General features: G+C 44.0%; 1 protein-coding gene across 2 annotated transcripts in view; it reads left to right on the forward strand.

The window, feature by feature from the left end:
* nrip1b (nuclear receptor interacting protein 1b) overlaps nt 1-24,327 on the forward strand; it is a 47,700-nt gene extending 23,373 nt beyond the window's left edge. For both annotated transcript variants that reach the window (XM_069672482.1, XM_069672473.1), the window contains one exon: nt 17,975-24,327. In XM_069672482.1, coding sequence (XP_069528583.1) covers nt 18,433-22,074 — 3,642 coding nt within the window. In that variant the 5' untranslated portion in view covers nt 17,975-18,432 and the 3' untranslated portion in view covers nt 22,075-24,327. The remainder of the gene's footprint in view (nt 1-17,974) is intronic.
* Nucleotides 24,328-25,933: the final 1,606 nt, after the last annotated feature.

A 25,933-nucleotide genomic window follows, 5' to 3' on the forward strand; every position in this document is an offset into this window, starting at 1 on the left:
GTTGGCTCTAAGTTCCTGTGTAGTGACTATTATAACCTTAGGGTATTAATACACTGGCGGCAAATATCGATTTATTAATTTACAAATATAAGGCGCTCTAAAATGATTTCCCTGCAATTGTTTTTATCCCTGCTTCGTGACTCCTCACTGTGGCACTTGTGACATGAATGAGGGTAACGTGAATGGAAATTAAATGGCCGAAGAAGAAGACCGCAGTGAAAAGGAAGTTAAGAGCTGTGCCAGCCACTTCCAAATCCAAAGTCTTAATTTGTTCACTTGTTCTATAGTTCTGTGAATTTAATTTACTGACTGATACCAAATTGTATTGATTAAATACATTAATAATGCACTTCATCTTTTGAGGGGCATTTTGTATTTTTCAGATAATCAGATATCGTGATGTAACATATCGTGAGTTACCCTGCCATTCCCACCCCTATTATGCGCCCCTTAGATCCACTCTACAAATGTTAAGATAATTTAAACTTCTTAATATTTTTTAACAGTTGTGGGCAACTTTTTTACCTAGAAATGAGTTTATAAAGTGTCCATATATTTTCTTTGAATAAATCTACTGGTAGATAGCATTTTTTCTGGTATCAGTTGGGGTCGGTTAATTACTATATCCCTTATATAGCTGGCTGTGTTCTGTAGATTTAAACTAGTTATATCACATAAACACTGTAAAAAAAAACGTAAAAGTTTACAGTGCTGTGCAGACGACGCAATTTCCAAACACAAGCTCATAGTCTTGTTTTTCCGCCACTCACACTTTGGCCATGTCTACATGTATACGAGTATTTTTCAAAACTGAGTTTTTTTCCATCCTTCATTTCCAAAAAAACCCGTCCACACAAGCACAGTTATAAAAAAAATCCCTGTCCAAGCGAAAATGCGAAAAAACAACACCAACAGGCGCCGATATAACCCGGTCATGCAAAGAAGAAAAAGAAAATCGCGGCTAATCAAAAGTCTGAAAAAATCTATTGCCAGAAGACTGGCGGGCTGCAATGGCGCATTGAGAAAGGGGGGAATCATATGTGTGGACTGATACTGAAGTGGAGTTATTCCTCAATATATATGTGTAATCATGTTAAAAGTCCTGTTAGCAGGTTAGAAGCATCACTGTTTTTGTCACATCCGTCATTTTGCAAGGAAAGTCGCCTCATTAGTGACGGCTCACAAAGGAGATAACGGCGCACAGCCTGATGTCACGAGCCAAAACGCTCCCCGTCTACACGTCTCCGTGGAAACGGAGTTTCTGAAAGTCTTCACCCTGGCCGGAGTTTTACAAAAGATTTATTTTCAGTGACCTGAAACGGTGTTTGTGTTGACGAAACGCAGAGAAAAAGCTACGATTTGAAAAACACCTGTGTACGTGTGGACATGGCCTTTGTGTGCATCAAAAACTGCAGGTTACTGTTCATTAATCCACTATTGTTACTAATTATTAGATGTAAACAAATAAATACTAATATTTTAATCCCAAAATTCACAACTAAGTCACTATCTGATATTTTCCGTCGAACCCAACCACGATCATATTTTATCTATTTGTTTTTATTTATTGGTTTATTTATCAGTGACAGTGCACATAAAGCCGGTCTCTGCTTGGTCACTCTCTCTGTTTTTCTCTTCTCCTTCAACGACCTCTTCACCTCTGCCAGGATGTCTGTACTAAGAATACCCAGCTAAGACGGTAGCAGAAGGTGTTTGCCTTCAGGGCTTTCTGCCAGAAAGCCTTGCCGTAACGTCTCCTGTGAGGTCGTCCCCATTGAACCCAAGTTACACAGTGCGAGAACAGTGGGAATGACAAGGACGTCATTCTCTCTTTTAACAAGCCAGTGATGATTGTGAAGCTGTTAGCTGTAAGTTTGACGGCCTCATCAGCAGCACAGTAGTTTTGAGAGAGCAGCGTTAATAAGGTGTAGTAGTAAACAGTATCCATGTGCTGAGCTGCTTGTCCACCTTTTGTTTACACTGTAGTCTCATGCCCATCGGTCAGTCAGGTGTCAGCTTGCAGTGCCTGTTGCATTAAGAACACGACTGTAACAGCCGTTTAAATCTGAGGTGCATTCAAGGCAGTGGAGTTGTTCGCTCTTTAACCCGAGGACCGGAGTCCAAGTCCCTGTTCTTGGCAGCAAACTGTATGTTGTAGTGATTCGTCATTTAGGTAAACACTGGCTCACTCACTCCAGGTGCTCAGATATGGAACTGACCTTTGACCTTCTCTGACACAGGAAGTGAAGAGGATTTCCCACAATATTCATTATTGTAACCCCATTTTTGCAGAAATTTAGCTTAAATGTATATTGTTGCCCTAGTTTTACCACCAAGATATGAGTAAGAACTCTTTCTCATGATTTTCCACTAACATAAAACGAATTGAAAAAGAAGTACAAGGTGAAAGTAATTTGGAGAAAAGATAAGCTTTGGTTATTTTGAATAGAACTAATAGCCCTCCTATCATCTAAATTTCCTCGTAGATGTAAAAGTACAAGCAGACGTTGTACGAATCCACAAAGTCAGTCAGGCCGCTAATGGAGCCGCTTCAGGCCATGCATCAATATGACATCACAGATTACAATCTGTAGACTTTGGGAGCACTTTAGGTACTTTCAGTGCTGGAAGAGCAGAGCGAGAACTGGCCCACGAAACACTGAGTCATTATAATAACAATCAGAGAGATGGGTGGAGCCGCTCAGTGATACAGCCCAACAGACATTACTAGAGTATTCTCACAGGGGCCTGTAGTGTGTGTGTGGGATTTGATGGGGATTTTACTGTGACCTAAATGAACTTTATAGAACCTCTTCTCTCTTCAGGGTTTCACAGTTTGCCTTTTTTATTAACTTGTAGGATTGGGATCAAGTGTATTTCTGTTTTTCTATCATATTCACATCTATTTTTCAAGTTTTCAGTCAAATGCATTCAATCAAAGTCAGTTTGTGGTGTGTTGTAAAAGGAGTATTCAAGAGTACAAGTGGAGAAACAGTAATATAATGGTGTAATGGAAATAACAAATTCACACTTAAGCAGAATAATATGGAGAAAAATTATATTTTGATAATAACAGTTACACAACAGTTCCGACCAAGTAATCTGATTGGACAAGAGGCGTTCCATGAGTCCTGATACAGAGAAGAACATCACTGGGACTCGTCACTCTGTGTATCACTCCGCCTCAGCCAGGTGTTCTGAATACTGTTAATTAACTATACAGCAGAGCGTGTATGTCTACATTAATCAAGCTGGTACCTCTGAATCACACAGCAGACTCTTATTTCACTGGTTGATGATCAATTAAAACAAACATATAAATGTACATGATTAAAAACAGCTGATCTATGGTAACCTGGAGACACAAAGTGCAGGAGAATGTTTGGGTTGCTTGGCAACAAAAGTCCAATTTCAGTGAATTAAGCTAGTTGAGTTGGTGGAGGAAAAAACAATCTGTTGTTGATAAGTGACTGTTCACTATTATTTGCCGCTTGTATAACTGTTGTATAAAAGCAATATCACAGTCAAGGTTGTGATGTTAAACTGAATATCAGCACAGCTATGATTTTCTGCAGCCTCGTGCCTACGACCGAATCACAGCTGTGATAATATTCAGTACAACATCAAAACCTTGAGTGTGATGTTACTTAATTAAAATCATGATAAGGATATTTGTTGGGTTCTGTCCCAAACACACATTTTTTTTTACATCTAGAGAACAAGATACTAATAAATGGAGTTAGACACGTTACTTGCAAACTTCTCACATTAAAGAAGTATTTACATTACGTACTTATAGCAGCTGAAGTAATGCACAAGTTCTTACTTGTTGTGTTGCCCAGCCCAGCTCGGTCAAATGTGCAGTTAATCAATTCCAAATCCTCCGCACCCACTCATCCTATCTTCTGTTTCCAACATGTGTACAAACAGAAAATTAGACTTTGTGGTTTAACAACAGGTAGCCTGTAATTTGGAGGGATTTACTTAATAACAACAGCTAGCTTAGCCTCAGTGACACAGCAATGTCCCCACCTTATCTTACACGCAGGTTACACGCCCTAAAACTCAAACCAGAACTAGATTATAAATGAATGTAGGCGTACCTGTGGCAACCAGGTGAGAACACAACATTAGAATAATAAGACATCTTTGGAATTTATGGCAGCCCAAGTCCATCCCTCCTTTCCCCCGGCTCTTAGCATATTCGATGATGTTAACCCACTATCTAAAGAGAGCAAACATGTCAACAACATGTCAAAGCAACAAAGCGTTAAAGGGATTAGCAACTGTAGTGTAATTACTGAATCTTAAATTCTAATCCCTGTACTTGTAGCTAATATTTCACATGCTTTACTGTCCATCTCTGCCAATAAACAGTACATTAGTTCATCCTCAGCCGCAGAATACAGATAGAGAATGAGAGTTGCTACCTCGGAAAAAGTGACTTCCACTGATGAATAATAAATTGACATTCAAATTGCTGCAGAGAAAGTCCTCTCTGTGGAGGGTAGCTCAGGGGATTTCGCTGTTTATCCCCTTTGCATGCTCTAACTGTATTAATGTAACAGGTCATGTTCCCTCCGCCTGCATTGTCCTCCATTATACTTTGTATGATCGGCTGGCAGGGAGGACCAGCTTACACACGACACCTGTAGCCGAGCCACAGGGTACAGAACATATGTATCCTGTCTGTATGACATCTCGTCTAAGTCTCTATGAACTGTACTTTCTACTCAGACAGGATTTACCGGATAAGTGTCCCTCGCACTTGTGACGCAATCCGTTTGAACCCTAACCACTCAAAGCTGGATTTGAAGCTCCACTGAACCCTGGTGAACTTTGACACCTAAAGTGGAACGCATGTAGAAACGGCTGCGAAGGGAGTTTTCTTTAACCCGTCTGCCCCAGCTCCCCGAGGGCATTCAATCCCACCTGTTCATCACCCAGCTGGCATAGTACCACTTTTTACTCCTTCTTTTGATTAAACGAAAAAGCATTTAGACTAAACAATCAATAGGTACAGGCTTGAGTCCTGAATCGCTCGAGCATAAATCTTCCGGTGCCTGGCATGGAGTCGTCTCTGTATCATTTTTGCTGATTAGTTTTCCCATTACTCAAAACAGATGTGTTCGCTGGTGATGAATGATCCAATTATGGGATATTTGTCACCCATTTGATATCTGCTGCTAGTCTGGGACTGTAAAGTATTTCAGTGTGGTGCTTCCCCTCCACTCCACTTTGGCTGTGTGACCCGTCCTCTGGATGTGTTTCACTGGCCAACTGGCCATTAGACAAAGCTTGACCTGTGGTGTCTTTCTGGCCCTGTGTACATCGAACCATTTCTCCCTGATCATGTCATCAATCTTGTGCTTATAGATGAGAAAGGTACTTAACAGAATACTTGGTTTCATTTTAAGATAGGAGTAGACCTATGGGCATAATGTTTCATTTAAAGCTTCTGGAAACTAAAATGAGTTAGCGAGCAAATATGATATCAAAGAAGAGCGTTATTAGGCATTAGTGGTGGGAATCGCAGGGTAACTCACGATCCAGCGATACGTGATACACGGTCCACGATAATTTCACGATGATATCACAAAACAATGATAATATCACGATATAACGATAATATCACGATACAATGATAATATCATGATACAACGATTCTGCGATAATTAATATATTGCAAGACAATCATATAATGATGCATCACGATATCTGACTGACTTCTTCGGCAAATACATACCTATAACAAAACCTTGTCAAAAAACAGCCCATTTTGCTCTTTAGACCAAGACTGTGTGGGCGTGGCCAGTCAATTTGATTGACGTCTATGTGGCCCTGCCCACAACAGTGGTGCAACAGGCTATCAGCGTAGTCCAACTTGTTTGAGTCAGAATCAGAGGAAGCAATGGAGCAGAAGCAATCTGAAAAATATTCATATAAACTTGTCACTGAATGTTGAGTTACAAATGCTTTGCTAGCCATATCATAGTTAGCAGTTAGCATACACATGCTATGTAAGCTAGATGATAGCTCTGTAGTGTTAGCTTGTGGTATATTATTGCGGAACTAAACCCCACTCAACGCCCCAAATAGATCATCAACATCCCGCACTGAACTATGGAGGCCGAAAATAGACAACCACGGTCGACACTCAGCAACTTGTCGTCAATAATCAGCTGTTAATACTCGGCATGCAGATACACCACTGGGTGTTATCAGCCATATAGCTGCCGTATGACTTGTTCTATGATTGGACTGAGTTGTAGTTAATTATTTAACATAACCACGCCCACTTTGGACCCATTATGAGAAACGTTTACAGAAACTTTAAATGACAATATTTCAACGTCGGAGGGAAACTAGTTTTTAGAAGCTCATTTTTATTTACAAAAGAGGCTAAATTAAAGAGAACCGGGACTTTTGTGGATTTAAGTTTCCGTGGCTTTAACTACCGTGTCTTCAGACACTTGCACAACCTGCTGACATGCCTCAGATAGCAGTCATACATGTCTAAACTGTAGTTGACCCCCGCAACTGCTCCACACACACACCAAAACAATACACAAACACTCACAGCTGAAAGGATTCATGTACACCCCCCCACCCCCCCACCCCTCTGTCTGTGGACAGTAGGCTGATTCTGCAGCCTCCCTCCCTTCCTCTCTTTCTCTCTCTTGCTCTGCTGTGCTGAGCTGTGTGTGTGTGTGTGTGTGTGTGTGTGTGTGTGTGTGTGTGTGTGTGTGTGTGTGTGTGTGTGTGTGTGTGTGTGTGTGTGTGTGACAGCTGCCTAATTGGGCATTCTCCCCTCGTCGGAGCGCCTGCCTCTCCTCTCTCTCCTCTCTCTCCTCCAGCCTGGGCCGGGGCTGCTGACGAATGGCAGCGGATTACAGATGAGGACACGGTGACCCGCCTGACCTTGCTGCACAGCCGCGGGGGAGGGAGAGGGGAGGGGGGGAGACAACAGAGCGCTAGGGGTGGGGCGGACGGGGTGCTAGGACTGCAGAGGGGTGGTGGTGGAGCGGGCGGCGGTGGGCATAGGTGGAGGAGGGGAGGGGGGCAAGCGGCGTCAGGTCAGGGGAGGATGAGGTCACACGAAGGTGGGCTAGATATTAGGGTTGGGGGGGTGTTTGCCAGGTGGCCAGGCAGGCGGGTGGACAGGCGAATGACAGGAGTGTCACATGACAGCACCCCCTCCTTTCTCCGCCCGTGTCAGTATGTCAAGGGCACGAGCCCCCGCTGGCAAACGCCACTGCGGCATTTTCCCCCCACTTTTATTTATATATTTATATCCTCTCCTCCCCTCCTCCTCCTCTTCCTCTCCTCCTTTTTTATACTTTTTTACGTGTTTTATGTGTCCATCAGACGAGCAGCTCCTATATGACTGCTGGCGTGCCTCCACACACCCCCGGGCCCCCGCGATGTGGTCGGTCAAAAGGAGGCGGCGGATCCTTGAGCGTGGTGAATTTTAATTTCTGTGCGCACTGTAGATATTTCCATGCCCCCGCCCCCAACCCCCCCACCCCCCTCCCACCTTCCTGCTGCGCGTGTGAGACTGCCAAGGTGAGGTTGTGTCCTCTTGTTAAGAGCGATTAATGGCACTCGTTATGTACATAATGAAATATCCCTGCTGATGCATAGGGTGGCGTTGTCTCTCTCTCTCCCTCTGTCACACACACACACACACACACACACTCCTATCGCCTGTGTACTGTATGTGTGTAACATCGCGGACGCTTTGTTACAGCCTCCAGGCAACTCTGGTATGTGTTTGATATGGTGTAGAGACCCTCCCTCCTTTGTAAGCCATCTCTCCAAATGAAAAACGAACGGGAATTAAGGCCCTGTCAATTCACAGTCGAGTTTGTTCCTCTTTTTCGCTTTAGATGCGCACAACACTGCGGCTCCCTGCGTGACATGTGTTCTGAGAGATAGAGATGGGTGGCTCACCACAGAGTCCCGTTTGACTGGCAGAGTAAATTTAGATCTAATCTCCTTGTGTGTGTTCTTTTATAGCCCGAGAATGTTCACCTAACATCAGCTTTTAAGTTGACCTTGTTGTGTTGTTTGCTCGTCTGAGGGTTTGTGTGTGTGTGCTTCCAGGACGAGACGCTGCCGGCTTCCCTATAGGTTTTTATTTTGACCTCGTACGTGTGTGTGTATGAGCGCTAACACCATTCAGTGCCTGAGTCAAGCTGTGCAAGCTCTTTTAATCCCACGCCCCGGTGCACGTAGGCTTGATTAGTGGCAGCAGTTATCTGTGCAGAAGACAGCCCGCCCTCCTTTAGCATTTGGTCAGGTCTGGGGCACTGGAGGGGGGGGGGCGGCGGGTGGGGGGGTGTCAAGTCATGAGAAAGGTGAACGAGGAAGGAGAAAGGCAGAGGGGGCGGAGGAGGAGGAGGAGGGATGGAGAGAACGACGAGAAGAGGGGAGGGCTGAAGCCTGATTAGTATTCTAAAGGAGTGCTCCTGCCAGTAGAGCAAATTGATTACTGCACTTTACCTGTATCAGCCTCCACAGCTAAGGATGACAAGGTACGGGAGCATGATGTGTGTCTGCGCTCACCTCCCAAACACAGCTCTATACCTGTGTTAGCATTCGGCTTAGTGTTCCTCAACTTTTTTTTACTACATTTACCTTTGAATACTTTTCTCTCTGTCCTCTTGATCTCCTTCATTACAGTGGAATAATAGGCCGGCTGCAGTTGGGTGCTGGCCTTGTCTGTCTCTCTCTCTGTCTGGTTTAATAGTCAGTGGCAGACTGAAGGAAGACAGACTCATTTCCTGCAAGCCTCGGCCCCCGTGCTTGTCTGCATCTTGGCTGACAGTTAGTGTGTTCCTCCTGGTTACAGTAAAGCCAACCTGGTCTATTTCCAAGCAATAAATAACATGCAAAAATCAGAGTAACCTTTCATTCTAGCTACTCAGTCAGGGACTGATCACACCTGGGCTGCCAGGTGAAGGCAATTAATTACAATTAACCTCTGCTTAGAGAGCAAAGCAGGAGTAGTTTGAGTGATGACAACCAGAGCTGAGCACCACAGACTAAGAACACTTCCTTTAATCTGCCCCTCTACTTTTGTCATTGGTGACTTAACCAATCACGTACAAGTAGACTAAATTATATTTTTTTCAGCTGTGAAATTTTCATTCAAATCAAATGACGCATTTTATTTCAGCTTGTCAGATGCATGCACTGGTTTGTAAATAGCTCTTGTCCACTGTGAGGATTTTGTATTCACCGCTTGTCCCCGACCCAGCCCAAATCATGAGCCCTCCATTCACTGGCAAAATGTGACCATTGAGAGCCAATGAAGCACAGTCTTATCAAATCCACCTGTTTTTAACAGAACCAGTTTAAATAAAAGCCTGATTGATGTGGAATGTGTGAGACCAATACTGACATTAGACTGGGAAAGATAATTAAAACCGATTTTGAGCTGGAATTTAAAAACACTTTTTCTGTGTGGATTGTGCATCGATTATGCAAAAGAACTCATTAGGATGCTTTCTTATGCAAATAACTTTATTAGAATATTTAACATTATTTACATTTTTAACCAATTTTCAGGCGGGCCAATACCTTCTCTGCTCCATGTGCTGCAGGCAGCGCTGAGAGGATTGAAAACTATGCAGTTCGAGTATGACACCATTTTTTAAAATCATCCCAAGGATTGCTTTCTGGAACACATAAAAAAATGCAAAGTTACGAATGTAACTACGGCTCTATGACCACCAGAGCGCTCTGTCACTAAGGGCTTTAAGCACCGCCTTCTGGCAGTCAGCAGAGATGAAGTAGAACCATATTGGCACACATCCGATAACATATACCGAGATGCTGATATATCTGTGATATACCCATATCGCCCTGATAGCTCCGGTCAGGCTGTAGTTTAAACTCAGTACTAGATGATGTATTATTTCAGCATTATTAGGTAGTTATCACAAGTGATAGGTCAGGTCTGTTAACATAGGCTCATTACTTGATGCATGGAGATGAACCGTACACCTGTCACATGCATTGTGAAGCCAATGACAATTCTAGTATTTTAATTAAACGTTTTTTCTTCTCCAAACTCTCTTACAAGTGAAACAGTGTCTGAGACGACCAAAGGAGGCAGTAATGTGAAAAAAAAACACCAAACACATTTCTAGAATCTTATTTTGTAAATCCACAAACACCAACAAACAACAGCTCAGACAGAACCTCATATCTTTTTTATTGTAGGGTTCAGGTAACCATGCTGTATTTAGGAAGTAGTACAGATCAGCGTGTTTCAGCTTTTAGGACTTAATGTTGAGGAGAATGCTTGAAAGGAAAGAGAAGCCAAGCCAAACTAAGTGTTTTGCCCTAGTGTTTATAAGATGTGAATTTATCTCTGGCTCTATTGGAGATCATGGGAAACTTGGCACACATCAAGAAAAGGCTCAAAAGAAACAAAGAACGAGAATAAGAAGAATACAGCCGGAAGTTTATCTGTGAAATACCCTACTAACTCTATCTTACACAGTTCTTTGGTACACATTTCATAACTCAGCTTTCACATTCTGTATAATGTTATATAATGATTATAAAAATTTAAGAGACAGAGATAACTTTATCTCATATCCTAATGATATTGGCAGTATTTTTAAGTCCCATTTAGAACCCCAACATGTAATAAACAGGTCAATTAAGTATCTTTTAGAGCTGTAAACACCTAAAGACCTCCTCATATCGAGCTAATACATGTTTTAAATGAAGCTTTTCAACTGTTTATTACGATGTTGTTGGGATTATAGTAATGTTTTAAATCCTGGATGGTGCAGTAGTCACCAGTAGCGCTGACTCATACTTTAACTGATGAGCAGTAAAATGTTTAAAATAGGGAAAGTAGTGTGTCTTAAAAATGTTATGGTGCATGTAAAGCTTTATGTTTCTGAGAAGCCAGAGCAGATGGAAACATTTCAAGAGCCATTTTACAGTATTTTACCAGATTCTTTAAAATCTCTTTCTGAGGGAAAACCTCTGTCTGATGTTTAATGGGGTTTGCTGAGAGCTGCAGGGTGTTTTCACATTAGGTTTGATTGCTTCGTACTGTACCCGAGTACGGTTGCCCCCCCCCCGGTAATTTCAGCAGTAGTGGTAATGCACCTCAAAAACAAGGACAAGAAGAGTCTATGTTGTCGTTCCAGTGTCGTAAAGCGTGCCAAACGCATGCTCCCAAGCCCATACAATGGAGCCGACCTTCGCACTATGCCTCATTCATATTTGGGAGAAAATCTCAAGAACGACTCTCTCACCTACATTCCTACGGCATCAGCCATGGCCGTGCAGTTCAGAGGATGAGATCGGCGGTACTGTGCGCATACGCAGATTTCGGAGGAGACATTATAAAAAGCAGTCCACTTCCGTGTTTTGGTACAGTAGCTTTCACATCTGATGTGTACCGTACCCGAGTACACATGAACCATACTCGAGACCAACTTTTCAATTGGACCCGTGCCCGAGTACGCTACACAGTGTTCACACTAATCACATGAAGCAGACATTGGGGTCAAGTGTCTTGAAGAAGTGTCACTACTTTTGTGTAGCACTGGCCTGTATTTTTAATCCCCATGCTTCTGCATGTATATGCAAAGGTAGTGGATGTGTTTTTTTATTAGCATATTAATTACTCAGATTAGTTCTGACCACAACTTAATATTTAAAGCTTCCTACAACACGTGACTTAAAAAAAAAGAGTCTGTTTTTCATTTGTGTTTTTGACCATGCAGCAGCTAAAGTCTTTGCCCTCAGGCAGTGACAGCCAGTATTACAATATAATCTGCTGTTCCAATGACCAGGGTTATCCGAGCTTAATAATTTGTTTTGTCCAGTGTTTTGCTTTAAAATGACTCGCATGAGGCTTGTAACATTAACTTGAATAGCTGAGGCTGCGTGTCTAAAGCTTAGACTTGGGTCTTCTCCAGGTTGTGTAACAACAGGGTGCAGGGTGGTACAAGGTCCTTTGGGGTGGCAGGGTGGCAGCCATGTTGTAGCTTGTTTTATCGTGTTATCTAAAACCCTTCTATTGTGGGGGAAGTACAATAAGCAGCAGTTACTCATTTTGTTCTCCTAGCACTGTTGTTCAACAAGGGAAGCATACTTCATCATCCAAGAGTTACAGTTTTGTAGTTGTTGTCCTGGTACTTTATTTTCTTGATGCTTTTTTTTCTAAATGCACCTCGTTGCAGCAGAATGTCTTTTTTATGTTTGGTTGTACAAAGTCAGCTGACATTGTATGGAAAATGTTTGTCATGCATAATTTTTTTCCCGATAGACTCCCCCTATTTTTTGGCTTGGAAAGATAATTTTAACTTTAATCCAAAAGGCAACTGGACTTGGTTGAAGTTCTTGAAGACGTTTCACCTCTCATCCGAAAGGCTTCTTCAGCTCTAAAGTGACTGGTGGACGGAGCTAGAAATACGCAATACTTTGACCCCGGAGACCTCTTTTGGTGAAAAACCAACTGACACTGTTGACTTAGTATCCTAACCCAAAAATGGTAATTTCTTAAACCTGACCAAACAGTTTCGGCACCTGAACCGAACAAAGTACGAGGTTAATGGTGTGAAACGTCAGTTTGGTTTGGTCTAGGCACCAACACTATGGTTAAATTAAGGGAGAATATAATTGCTTTGGTCATAACTCAATCTGTACTCCTGTTTGATAAAAAATACCTAGCAGAAGCCCTCAAGGCAAACTCTGAAGTAACGAGTCCCAGCTAACTATAGTACAGTAGTATCAACCAATCAGAGCACAGAAGGGCAGGGTGAGGTGGTACCCATGTTTGTTCTCACCTCACCTGATTGCCAAGTTACAAACTTGTATTTAAGTGTTTTTTGTTCATAACCTGGATCCTAATTTAAATTCTAAGACTATCAGGAGTATCTAGAGTGGATCTGTTTTGTTACTGCACTGCGAGCACCGGGTCAGGGCATGAGGGCCAGGTGTAGGACTAATCTCATTGAAGTCTCCTGTTTATTGGCATGTACTCAGCTCTGTCCTGCCAACTGGATTTGTGCTGCTTGAGAGATTTTCCTGGAAAAGGTTACGCATAATTGTTTTAAACTTCATTGGGTTAAATCTATCTTGATTCATTTAAAAGATTCCTTTAATTTTACTTCAAAATTAACAAATACAAATATGTTTTTTTAATGATTCTGATGGAATGTCCCTTCAAAAGCCACTGTACCCGGTAATATCATTCCCCAACCTCACTCGGAGCATTAGGATGATTTAAAAACTAGAAAGTAGGTCAATGGGAGCATTACGAAAGGCCGAATGATAGCAGAGATATGTTCTCTTCTTTTCCGTCACTTAGACCTCGGTCACACGGCATATTACTCCAAAACTCTCCCAGATTACTCACAGTTAAAAGGAAACGCAGCAGTACTTTGTTAACCCAATAAAGGCAGACATCTTGCTGACTCACGGCTACAGCCTTCTTAGGGCTGATGCCAAGGATATTATGGAAATGATTCATTAAAGGCCGATGTTTTCTAGCTGGTTTTATCCAGCTCTCAGGGCATCCTGACGGTGGGACATTTGATCTCAATTGCAAAGTGGCCCATTTCCCTCAGACATCACCACTGCAGTCTGTTTCAAGAGCCTTGTTTGTGCCTGTTGGCGTGCTGGCCATGGGGCAATCAGCTGTTCCTATTTCCAGCACCAGTGTTTACAAATGGAAAATGTGTGTTGTTTCGGGAGGGAAATGAGCACCATTTTGGACAGACGATGTGAGCAGAAGATTACCTCGGAGCCCAATAGAAATGAATCAGGTATAGATTGATGGCAGGCACGGCTCATTAAGGAAGGAATGTGTGTGTGTGTTTAATTGATGCAGTAATTTTCAGCCACTCAGGAAATGGCCCTTGGGTGGGTCTTCCAAATGGCACACAAATATTTACTATGGACACAAACATTTTGTAAGCATATCCATGCAGGCCTGGGCACCTAGGGTCCAGCTCTGTGATACAGTGATATCATCATTGCGCCGGCTAGTTTGGCTGGATCCTCCGCCAGTCAGCTGGGCTCTGAACCGCTTAGATGACTCATCAGTGTGCATGAATTCCTCTCTGCTCTCTCTCAACCCCGAGAACTCTTTGTACTGATGAGTGCAGATGAAGTTAAAATCCGCCCACACACTCCTCATCCGAGGCCAGATGCAGGCCAAGAACTTTAGCACTCTGGTCCCATTTTGTCCAAGTCTGAAATGTTAACATTCAGTCATCACACGCTCTTCCTCACATACAAGAGCTCAAAGTATTTTTCCCAATGGATCGCCTGTGCTACTTAACACAAGAGGTCTGATTTTTCAGCATCACATTTCCTTTATGCGGGGTAGATCCACTGCTTTCCGTGTGCTCACATGGAGGCATGTGTGCTATGCATGACTTGTTTGGTCAATGCATCCTAAGAAGTGGGTCAGAGCGCCCTAGTTCTCATTGTGTGGGCGTGCGTGTGTCTGTGTATTGCATTTCAGTGTTATTTTGTCCTGATTGACTTATCTGCAAAAACATCTTCTTGCTCTAGCTCTCCTGCTGTTCGGTAGCATGTCCTGCTCTTGTTTACCTCTCTCAAGGTGAACAAGAGCTTTTAATTCAACTTTGGTGCACTTGTTCACTTGGTGAAGGCTTCGAACAACTGCATTTGGTCAGGTAGCTTATGTTTTGTCTTATTAAATCATGTCAGGCCATATTGAATTTACAAATAGCGGTCACGCCGCATGTGTAAGTGAGCTACCCTGTTGAGTATGTGCAGCAGGGCTGGGCTGCAGATTACATGATATAATAGTGTTTAGGCATCGCCTCTCCTTTTAAATTCCTTTAACCTTGACTCCCCTTAAATGCAGGGAGAACACATCTGCCAGGCTGGTGTCAGACATTAGTAACACACACCGCTCGGGCAGCATTGTCACTTTTTATTAACGCCCAGAGCTTTGCATGGACACCAGCTGTTGCATCAAGTGGAAAAGCCTTGGCGGCATGAATGACCTTGGCTTTAACTGCCGCTCCTTTGGCTCTCCCCCTTTTAATTCTTTTGTTTGGTCTCATACATTTTAAATGGCTTAAATGGATTACCATTCCTAACAATGAAGGTCATTAAAAGAACTCACTTTTTAAAGATAAAATAAGGCTGTGCTACCAGCCAGTGTGATCATGCCTGCCTAGGGGTGGTGGTGGAGTGGGTGTAATCTAGAGGTCAGTGGAGGGAATGAAATTCACATTTTGAGATCTAATCCGTGACATCTGCATCAGCACATTTTGGTAATTTCACGTATCTTACAAAGCAGCTGAGAGTGCGGTGACCTTTCCTGTTCCTGGTGTCTTTTTAAGTACAAGAGGAGCGAAACAGAAAGAGAGACAAATAGACGAAGAGCCAACCAGCCAGTGGATGATGAAGCTTTCTGCCCTCCCCGTCACTTGCCCTCCCTCTCACATGTACGTGGCCGACTGTAGGGGTAAAAATCACTTTAGAATGGTGCCTGCTCTGTCATTGGCTGACATTGTCAAGGATAATGGATAATCACCACAGAAACCGTAGAGCAGCTCATTGGTGCTTTGGTGTCCCGTGGTGGGGGAGGGGGGAGGAGGTCATGCTTTTTGGGTGCCACTACCAATGAGATGACATGTTAACAGATGTGTAAGGTCATTTTACATGTATACACCAGGGGAGATAATGTAATAGTAATGCACACATCACGCATTCTAAGGGAGCAAAGGAGGAGGGCTGTGTGCTTTAGGGGCTCTGTATAGAGGACAGCTCTCCCTATATTAAGGTCATTTATTTAACGGCGCTCTGTCACGGAGGAAAACGTATTTTCTCTTGCCCTTGCTGTAACAGGGCTTTTTGACATCGGCTCTGTCATTACATGCCTCTCAAGAGCCTGAAGGTCCTTACTTTTTTTCAAAACAGTACTTAATGTGAGATAGTGAATAGAGTATCTCTGTTGTATATAAACTAATATAGTGCTGTGTCATCGTGTCCCTGTGGAGCCTCGTCTGCTCTGTATTGAAGTTTCTTTGGGCAAAAACAGAGACAAGGTCAACTGTAATTCCAAAGGTTCACTGCCAGCAGCAAAGAGATTAACAGGATTTTCCATGTTGAATGCGTGTGTCAGTGTTTCTTTTCCATTTATATTCTTTCTCTCACTAACTGGGGAGGGGTCTGTATCATGTGAAGGTAAACTTGTGTACGTGTTTATTGTGCTGATCAAACTGGTCATTCTATTATAATTGCGTTAAGCTCACTGGCGTGGAAATAGCCCTAATCCTGAGCATCTAAGATTAGCATGACAGCAGACGTCAGATGGCCCAGTAGGACCAGGTTGGCTTTTATTGTTGTCAGATTCAGGTCAACAGCTTAGAAATGGCCTTGAAGTGTGATTGACACTGATGGGTCAATCTCAGTTAAGTTATCCTATTTAATTGTATGCCACACAGTCTCAGGCACCTCAGCTACCTGTGGTTGTAAAAAAAAAAATCCAACTTGATTGGTTTCCTTCTGCTACCCAGACTTAATTAGGCACTGTTCAACTCAAATCCAGCTTCTAATCCCAGCTCATTTTCAAAGAGGGGTTAAAAGTGCCACCTTGTTGCCCTTACTGTCATGACAACCTGTGGACCTTGGCCGCGGGGATGGATTTCAGCCTGATTAGAGGCCTGCTGCCTTGTTGTTTTTGGCCCTGGCTACTGTTCTCTGTGAAGTATTTAGACTGGTGGCTGCGTGGGTTGCCATGGCCTTTCGTCATAATCAAGGGCTGCTGTCCTGTTGTGTGACCTACTATGTCGGTCCACTCAGCGGACACCAAAGGTGAGGACGGCTTCGGGAAAGGACACGGACAGCAGCTGAGCTGAGGTGGAAACTCTGTATTAATTAACCTTTATGGGATGCGGCCAGGACTGTCGGAGGTGTCCTGTATCCACGGAAACCACGCTGACAGGGTTCAGAGCAGAGGTCTTCTAGGGCAACGCCGCTGACACTGTCATGGCAACTGGCACAAGGCTCACCCCAGTGTCACCAGTTCAGCCCTCCTGACAGTGGTGTGGTGTGACAGGTGCACCTGATCCTGAAGCCACCCTCACCTCCATATATACGAACACAGAAAAAACACACACACTTGACAGTCCAGTACAGCTTGTCAGTACAGTAAATGCTTGCTGTGATTCTTCATTGACTTTGTACTGTACCCTTAAACAGGGCTCACATCAAGTCAGTTTTGCTCTGTGCTTCTAGTTCAAAAACAATTCAAGCTCAAAAGAGCTAAGCTTGGTGTAGGATTCATAGCTGGCCAGTTGTTTATAAAGATGATGCAATTGTAAGACCGAGTAGTCACCAAAACAGATTTTACTTACTGTGTGTTTGTGTGTGTGAAAGTATGCATATATGTATGTATGTCTTAGTGCACGTTTCCACGCTTGTACATAGACACTAATGCTTAAATGCTAACTTGTGTGCATGTGGGTGGCTCCTGCTTCATGAAGACTGAGGGTTGCATCGTATGAGACGCTGCTCAAGTGCATAAGGAGCAGGAGGTGGTGGTGGGGGGGATAATCCACTGAAATGACAAGCTGCATAAGAAATTATTCACAGCTCTCACAAGGCCCTTCACTTTTGAAAGACATCGCTGTGAGGGGCTTACAGCTCACGACCTGAATGTTTTCAAGGTAGTGGGCTTGAATTTTCAATTTGGATCCAATCAGGCCTAATCTACATTTGTCGTCTGTTCAGTGGCTGCGAGGGGAGAGTGCAGAGAGGAGAGGGAGCCGTGTGCAGTCAATCTGAAATGTTGCTAAGTAACAGAGATGGCAGACGAGGTGGTGAAATGAATGTGATATAGTGCTGTGCAAATTCCTGCTACTCACACAGTTTCTCCTTTTTCTCCTCTTTCTCCCCACCCAACTATCCCTCTCTCCCTGCCTCCTTTCTCTCTCACTCACTCCCATAGGTCCCCCATGTGAGATCTGCAAAGCTGAAAGGCGCCACTGACAGAACCACAGCCAGGCCTAAGGACAGACATCCCAAACATCCACAGCCACGGAATGTGTCAACATCTTTGTGGTGAAATCCCGCTGACTCCTCGCTTACTACTCACATAAGCCTGGATCTCGGCCTTCTGGGATCCTACGGTGTTTAAAGGCATACAACAATGCCTGGGAGGCCCACCTGCCCCCGTTTGCCTCCAACCATGGTTGCTGTTTCACCACAGCGCTGACTGTGCCCACTACATAGAGGGATCACATCCGGCCAGTGCATCCGTCATTCCCCTGCAGGCTAACTCAGTGGAATTGCCTGCCCTCTTTTTTGGTATTTAGGAAGTACATGCCACTGTCAACCAGATGACCTAGTGGACATTTGTTTCCCAGTAACAGTGCTGAACCATACGAGGGGATCCTAGTATTGAACATGACTCATGGGGAGGAGCCTGGCCCTGAGACACACAAGGATTCAGCTGTTCTAACTTATCTGGAAGGTTTACTGATGCATCCAGTGGTAGCCGGGCCTGGGGCCACGGCAAGCGGGAGGTCTGAGGCTGCCCACAGCAACCAGGAGCAGGGTGACAAGGTAGGCGGGCCCTTCCAACTGCCCAGCCATGGCCCCACAGCTCCCAAGGCTGGAACCAACGGGCCAATGCTGGGTTCTTCGCAGCACCTGAAGAAGGCCCGTCTGCTGCGCTCTGGAGCCTGGAATGATCCAGTGAATCAGCAGATGAGTTCACCCTCAATGGAGCTGAATGGCCAAGGAGGTGGCCTACAAAATGGAACACTAGAAGGATCACCTCATGGTGGGGAAAGCACCCTGTTGGCTTCCCTGCTTCAGTCATTCAGCTCAAGGCTTCAGAGTGTGGCAATGTCTCAGCACTCCAATAAACCCCCCAGTGAGTGTTCCTCTCCCTCCAAGGCACCACCTGCGGACAAAGAGCCCCTTCCAGTGTATGGGACAGCCTCAAGCCGCTTGAAGGGCCTAATGAGGAAGAGCAAACTTCAAAATCACAGCAACACACCTTACAGTCGCCGGGGACACAGTCAGGACAGACCCCCAGAATCACCTCGGTCAGCACACAGTGCCACCCCTCCCTCTGCTCCTACAACTGCTGAATCAGTGTCCTGTGCAGAGCGTCTGAAGGCAGTGGCCAACATGGTGAAAATTCGTTCTAGTCCAGCACCTTCCCCCAAGCCCAGTGTGGCCTGCAGTCAACTGGCCCTGCTGCTGTCCAGTGAAGCCCATCTCCAGCAGTACTCTCGAGAGCATGCGCTCAAAGCCCAGCTCTCTGGAAGATCTGCTAGTGAAAGACTAGCTGCCATGGCAAACCAGCAGTATGGCCCGGACACAAGGCCTCCTAGTGTGGGAGGGACTCCACCCAGAGCCCCAGACACATTAAGCTCTTTAACAACCCAAAATGGAATGACAACAACAACTACAACCACGACAACACTCCCTCGAACGGCCCTGTCCAGTCCACAGAGCCCCTCTTTGCTGCGTGGCCACAGCCAAAGCTCCCCGCCCACTCCCCCACATGCTCCAAACCACACTCACAGCCAACCACTTAGGGAGAAACGAGGCTTTGACTCACGCCCAACCCGTCCCCCCCAAACATGCAGCAGCTTGTTGCTGCTGCTACTCAATAACCACAACAACCAGAAGCAGCTGACCAAGAATGGGCATCTGGAAGACAGCTGTGGAACTCTGCCACCAAGCGGTTCCTCCTCAGTCACATCAGACAGCGAATGCTCCACTCAGGAGAGAAGCATGACCAAGGACAGCAGTGATGCAGAGAGTTCCTACTCAAGCTGCTCTCCCATTGACCTCTCCATTAAAAGCCGGGCCAATACACAAGAAACAGGGCCCAAAACTACCATCAACTCTTCTTCCTTCTCCTCCTTCTCCTCTTATACATCTACTCTCTCTTCTTCAACCACAGTGTTCTCCTCCACCCCAGTTGCATTTTCTCCTCAAGCTTCTGCTCAACTTTCCACCACAACCTTTTCACCATCCTCAACTGTTGTCTCCTCTGTTTCCACTGCTACTTCTTCCTCTTCTTCCTCCTCTATTTCTACATCCTCCCTGGACAAACTAACAGAATCTTTAATAAACAAGTGGAAGCCAGAGTCATCAGGGTCAAAGGTGCCAAAGAACAAGGAGCCTGAAATGAGCCCTGACCTCAAATCCCACCCCAAGCTCACACTCATGCAACTGCTTCTTGAGCGCAGAAATAATGAGATGGTTAATAAAAGCGCAGGTAACCAGGATTTGCCACTTGATATAACTATGGCCACCATGTCTCGAGGCCAGCCAAAGGGACTAGTGCCCTGGGAGGACACCAGGACAAAAAGTCCTATAGAGAGACCTGTAGCCCCAGCCCAACCCCTCTACCCACCTAGTCGGGATCCTAGTGGCGCACTATCCCCATACTCATACCCCTCCCCACATGTCCAGTCTAGCCCACTGGATTTGTGTAAGTCTAAAGCCTTCCCTGCTGAAAAGGATTCAGAGCCTGCCTTTAGTGCCAGTAAACTTTTACAGAATCTGGCTCAGTGTGGCACAGCTTCTTCCTCTCCACCCATCCCCTCCAATGGGGCAGGTCAGGAGCTCGATGCAGGCAGGCCCCTTGCCCTATTGGAAAGGCTGAATGCTCCAATCCACAGGACCACCACCACTCCACTCTCCGACGGACCCTCAGGCAGTGGCACGCCTTTCAGTCAGAAGGAAGCCTCTCCTCCTTCATCACAGATTGAGAACCTTCTAGAGAGGCGCACTGTGCTGCAGCTCCTTCTAGGAACAGGCTCAGCTACTGGTACTGTCAGCCGCAAAGAAAGGCCCACTGGCAGTGGCAGAAGGAGTGCGGAGATGGCAGGAGGGTGCTATGAGAAGATCCCTGGTGCATCCATCATCTGTGATAGCTCCAATGGGCCCCCTTTGGATGTAAAGGTCAAAACAGAGATCATGGAGGAGGTGGGGCCGTCCTCAGCCATTTCTGAAGAATCAAGTGGCAGAAAGAGGCCTAGTGCTTACGAGAGGAAGAGCCCCATTTCAGATTCTCGGCAGGACTTTAAAACAGAACCACGGCCTACAGAGGTCATTGCAAAGTATGGCCTCCTCAGCCAGTTGCTTAAACAACAGACTGCTACCTACTATACGAGTGCTGCAATGCAGGCTGAGTTACAGCCCAGACAGGTTAAAGAGGAACAGAGGGAGTATCCAAGCCCCAGTCCTAAGAAGAGGCGCCTCTGCTCGGATCGGACTGATAGTTTGAATAATACCAGCTCTCCAAGAGCAGTGGACAGTGGAGACACAAACATGTTTGCCTGTCCTGCTGTGCAGGAACAGCCTGCACAGCAGAGGAGTCCGAAGGAAGAGGTGGCTCCCCCTCGGAGCCCACCAAGCGAGACCCTCACCAGAGAGAGCCGGGGCTTTAATGTGCTCAAACAGCTGCTGCTCTCGGACAACTGCCTGAAGGAGCTGTCTCAGCAGCCCCGGGGGACACCCAGTCCCTCTGTCTTGCAGGCCAATGGCAAGGCCAATGGCAGCATTTTAAGTCAGCCTTCCCATAATCACAGCTTCCTCCACCTGCCCAGCTGGAACCCCCATGGTTCTCTCAACTCAGGGCTTCCGAGTAATCTCAGACCACTGCCCACACCCCCTGCAGGTGACAGCCCTGTACGCACCCCCTGGAACCGCCACCCAGCTCCATGGCCAGTCACTCAAAAACGAGACCCCCCTACTCTAGTTAAACAGGAGCCTGAAAGCCCTGTGCGATGGAGTAGTCAGGAGAACGAGGAAGATGAGGGTTGTGACTCAAACCTGGACTCTCCACGGCTCTCTCGTTCCAACCCCATCTTGTATTACATGTTGCAAAAGGGCAGCATTCAGCTGAGGAGGGAGGTGAGGGATCAGATGGAGGGAACCCAGTCTGTGGTCAGAGTTAAAGAGGAGCCAATCAGTGACATGCATGCTTATGAACACAGTCTGAGCTCCACCCCACAATCACCAACCCATAATGACAAGCACAGCCATGAGAGCCAGGGGCTGAGCCAATCATCTGAATAGAAGTTGTATCAACTACAGAAAAATACAATATGGAATTGAATTCATTGACTCTTTTTTTTTTCCCTTTTTTAATGACTTGCCAAATTGGTTTGATGATACAAAAAATAAAGAATGAAAAAGTGTTTTTTTAATGAAATAGAGCAAGTTCAAATTCAAATGCATACTTCAAATGCATACTTGAATTGGTTTATCAATTTTAAATAGTCAGGTCATGGAATGGTACAAAACAGGTCCGTCTTAGCAAAATGTCCAATTAATTCAAAGAAAACTACACAACTGACACAAATTCGACCTTTCCCCATCAGTGATTATCTTGCACAACATATTTTATTTTGTCAATTATGAAGTCCTCCTCTACAATTTGGTCTTGTTTTACACTTATTATTTATATCTGAATTGTAAACATATCACTATTCCATGTCCTCTTTGTTGCCCGCCATAAAACATTGATAAAGAACATTTCCGGCTACATTTATTATTGATGAATCCAAAAATGTTAGTGCTCAGTTCATTGGACATTTATTTATTTTCTCCATCAGAACATTTGCAGATAGACAACGCCCCATCAGTTTTAGATACGATTCCAAATAAAGTCATTCTAGGGCAGACACAGCAGTCTATAACAACAATGTACATGATAAATTCATTCAGAGGACCTTGAAAACAAATTTCACATTGCAATAGCTGCAGTGAGAATCCTACTATGATGAATGCTTTGTCTTGCTTTTTCCTCAAGATTCATGGTGCAGTATAATTACCAATGGAGTAAGAATATATCAAAGGAGGTTTGAATGGTCACAACTCATTGAATTATGCTTTTCTTTGAATTTAACCTTTGGGGGTTATATTCGACAGTGCAAATTCAGGGTGAAGTGTTTGCAGATTGTGCAGTTTTGAGCAGATGGGTCAACACAGCATGTGTGGTGTTTACAGTTGAGCAACTGTATGTAAACAGGTTTCTAGAGCAACAGTTAGAAGGCTGCAGTGTCTGAGAAACGTGTCTCACCATCCTGGGTAAACCCACATGACTTTGCTTCACGCACACAAAAACTTTGAGTGAGGAGCACGTGGCTTTTTCTTTAGATTTTAATATAAAAGAGCACCCAGAATTTGCACTATTGAAGCTGAGCCCTCTGTGTCCTTTTCAGAATAATTTAATGGCATGTAGTAAAAAAATGTCAGTATTGATATCTGTTGAGAATTTGACAGTTTGTGATATTTTTTTTCATAATTTCTTAACTGTTGTGGTTTTTCAGACATCTTTTATTTTTGTGGCAGTCTCTAAACCCATAAAATGTCAAAAGAATTGCATGATAATGAAGAGAAGACCACAGGTACATCTTTGTTTTCAAAGCAGCTGGATATGTGTACCTGCCCCCAAATAATCACCAAGACATTTTGGTGTCTTGAGGGATTTCTGCTATCTAGCTCCTTATTTTGATTGTACTGTATTCTTTTCAGTTAATTTCTCACATCGCTTTATCCATTTAGTCTTGTGATCTTTTTAATACATATACCCATGAAGTACGTCTCTTCGATTATTAATACATTTTCACAATGGTTAAATATATTTGTGTAAATAGTACTTTCAGTATGAAAGATGACTATTTTGTAATGTTTAAGAAAAGATATTACCCTAGTTTTTAATGCCCTGATATGTAAATATGAATTATATGCGTACAAGTGTACATACAAAGGCAGAGGATGCTATGCCCATCTTTTTTTTTGGTTGGTTTGTTCTTTGCATGTGTCTCTATGTGGTAAATGATAATCTATCCTGCGCTGTGTTGTGTAATAATGTCTGACTCTCCTCACTGCTGCCTGTTGCATGCAGACGCATGGGAACTACCTGTGTATCCCTACTGGTGATGGGGGAAAATGTCAAGTCTTAAAATAGGTCTTTTTTATCACAGAGAGAGGTTCGTCTAGAATATGAACAGTCCCTAAATAACCACAGACTGTTGAGCAAGTTGATTAAAATGTGTGAAAAATAAACGTGCATTGAATATTTTTGTGATTTTCTTTTCTGTTACTGGTTAACAAAGCTCTGTGAAAGAGCTCGGGGCTATAGTGGGGGATTGACGTACAATCATAGATCTGCATTGTGCATCTAAGAAATACATTTGTAGCAGCAAATATAAAAAAGGTGTTTCATTTTTTCATGTGAAGACCTGAAACATTATTTCATTTTTTATGTTTTCATTTTTGGTGTTCATTTGCACTGATATCTCAGAAATAAAGTACTAAAATGCATGACCGAGTATGAATGTGTTCCTCTCTTTCTAGTTTGCCGTTCAGAAGAGTGTTTTTCATGTGAACAAAATGAGGATGTGTTCTAGTTTATCAGCCACCATAAAACACATCTGTGTTACTCTAAATATTTTAGACAATACATGTTTTATTGCACTTGAAGAGATACGATTTAATGTTTTTATGAGCAAAATGGTATGGCCTAAATCCATGGTTCTCAACTGGTGGGTCAGGACCCAAAAGTGGGTCGTGGATGTGTGCTTGAACAAAAAAAGTTGTGGCAAAAAGTCTATGCTGTGCTTTTATTTTGAAGGACATGGCGTGCGTGCAGTAGAAGTGTAGCTTATTCACACACTGTGTCTGCACTGATTGGTTAATCCCAGATACAGTTACATTTACACTTTTGAAACTTAATGAGCCCAACAGTAGTTGCATTTATGTTGTACTTTTTTTAGTTTATGTCTGTTGGAAAAAGGTGTCTAATTGAATAAATTGTAGAGGGAATATTTTCCTTGCACTGTTACCTGCTGGTCAGGTAGCCGCCTCAGGTCCAAACTGCACCATTTATTATTAAATAAAGGTTGATAATTTTCCGAAATTTGCGTCGCAACTGTCATTAAGGAGGTGGTGGCGGGTCCTGAGGCTAGACCAGTTGAGAACCACTGGCCTAAAAAACAGTTTATAGTTTCGGTTGTAAGACAAGAGACGTCCAGCACATAACTCCTTAGAGAAAACATCATCCAACCTGATGGAAGACAACCTGTGCCATTGTAAAAATGTGTTCCTTTAAAATGTTCAATGCTTATGTGTAGCCCAGGTTTAATTTATATAAGTGGTCACTTTTAAAGAACATATTAACATAAACCAAATCAACTAATTGGTAAATCGTGGCACCAGACACCCAAATACCTCACAATAAAGAATATTATTATGTTTAAAAAAGGACATCAAAGCCAAGCTGCACTTTCTGTAATCAAAGACTGTTGTATTAAAGTAGAGCAGGAGGATGTCCTGTATTTGCCCTAAAACTTCTGCTTCTGAGTTGGCTGCTGTTCACTACAGTGCTGAGTCGTAACAAAGGCAGGAAAGACACTGAAAGGAGGGAGGACACGTGGAGGTCACCAGATGTACACTCAGAGCCCAAGGATGTGCCTCAGAAACTTGAGCATATATCTTTTATTCAGAGCCCAAAATAGATCTCATTGTATAGTCAACACAAAACCTGAATTCATGCATTCTGTCTGCAACGTTGTCCATTTTGTGATAATTCTCTTGACTTGAGAAAAACAGCCCGTAGCGTGAGACTTCCTAAAGGTGAAGATGAGTTCAAGCTAAACTTCCCTTGCTCTGGGTTTGAATATGAAGTCCAGCGAGCGAACAGACGGCTTTTTGTCTGCAGTGCACTTTTGAAATCGCAGTGCAGTTCCCCAGCCCTGACTTCCCTTTTATTTAATACTCCCCATGACTGAGTGCACTCTCTTTAAACTCCCGCTAACCTTTCCCCTCGCTGAACTTCTCCATTTCAAGATTCTTATCAAGGCTGAACCGCCAGTAACCTCTTGATTTCCTCCGATTGCTAAAGCAGCGGCAAACATAAAGGCGCGAGTCA

This window comes from Semicossyphus pulcher, unplaced genomic scaffold, assembly GCF_022749685.1.
Source record: "Semicossyphus pulcher isolate SPU_LCO1_2020_fin unplaced genomic scaffold, fSemPul1.0.p SCAF_10, whole genome shotgun sequence".
NCBI classification, from domain to species: Eukaryota; Metazoa; Chordata; class Actinopteri; order Labriformes; family Labridae; genus Semicossyphus; species Semicossyphus pulcher.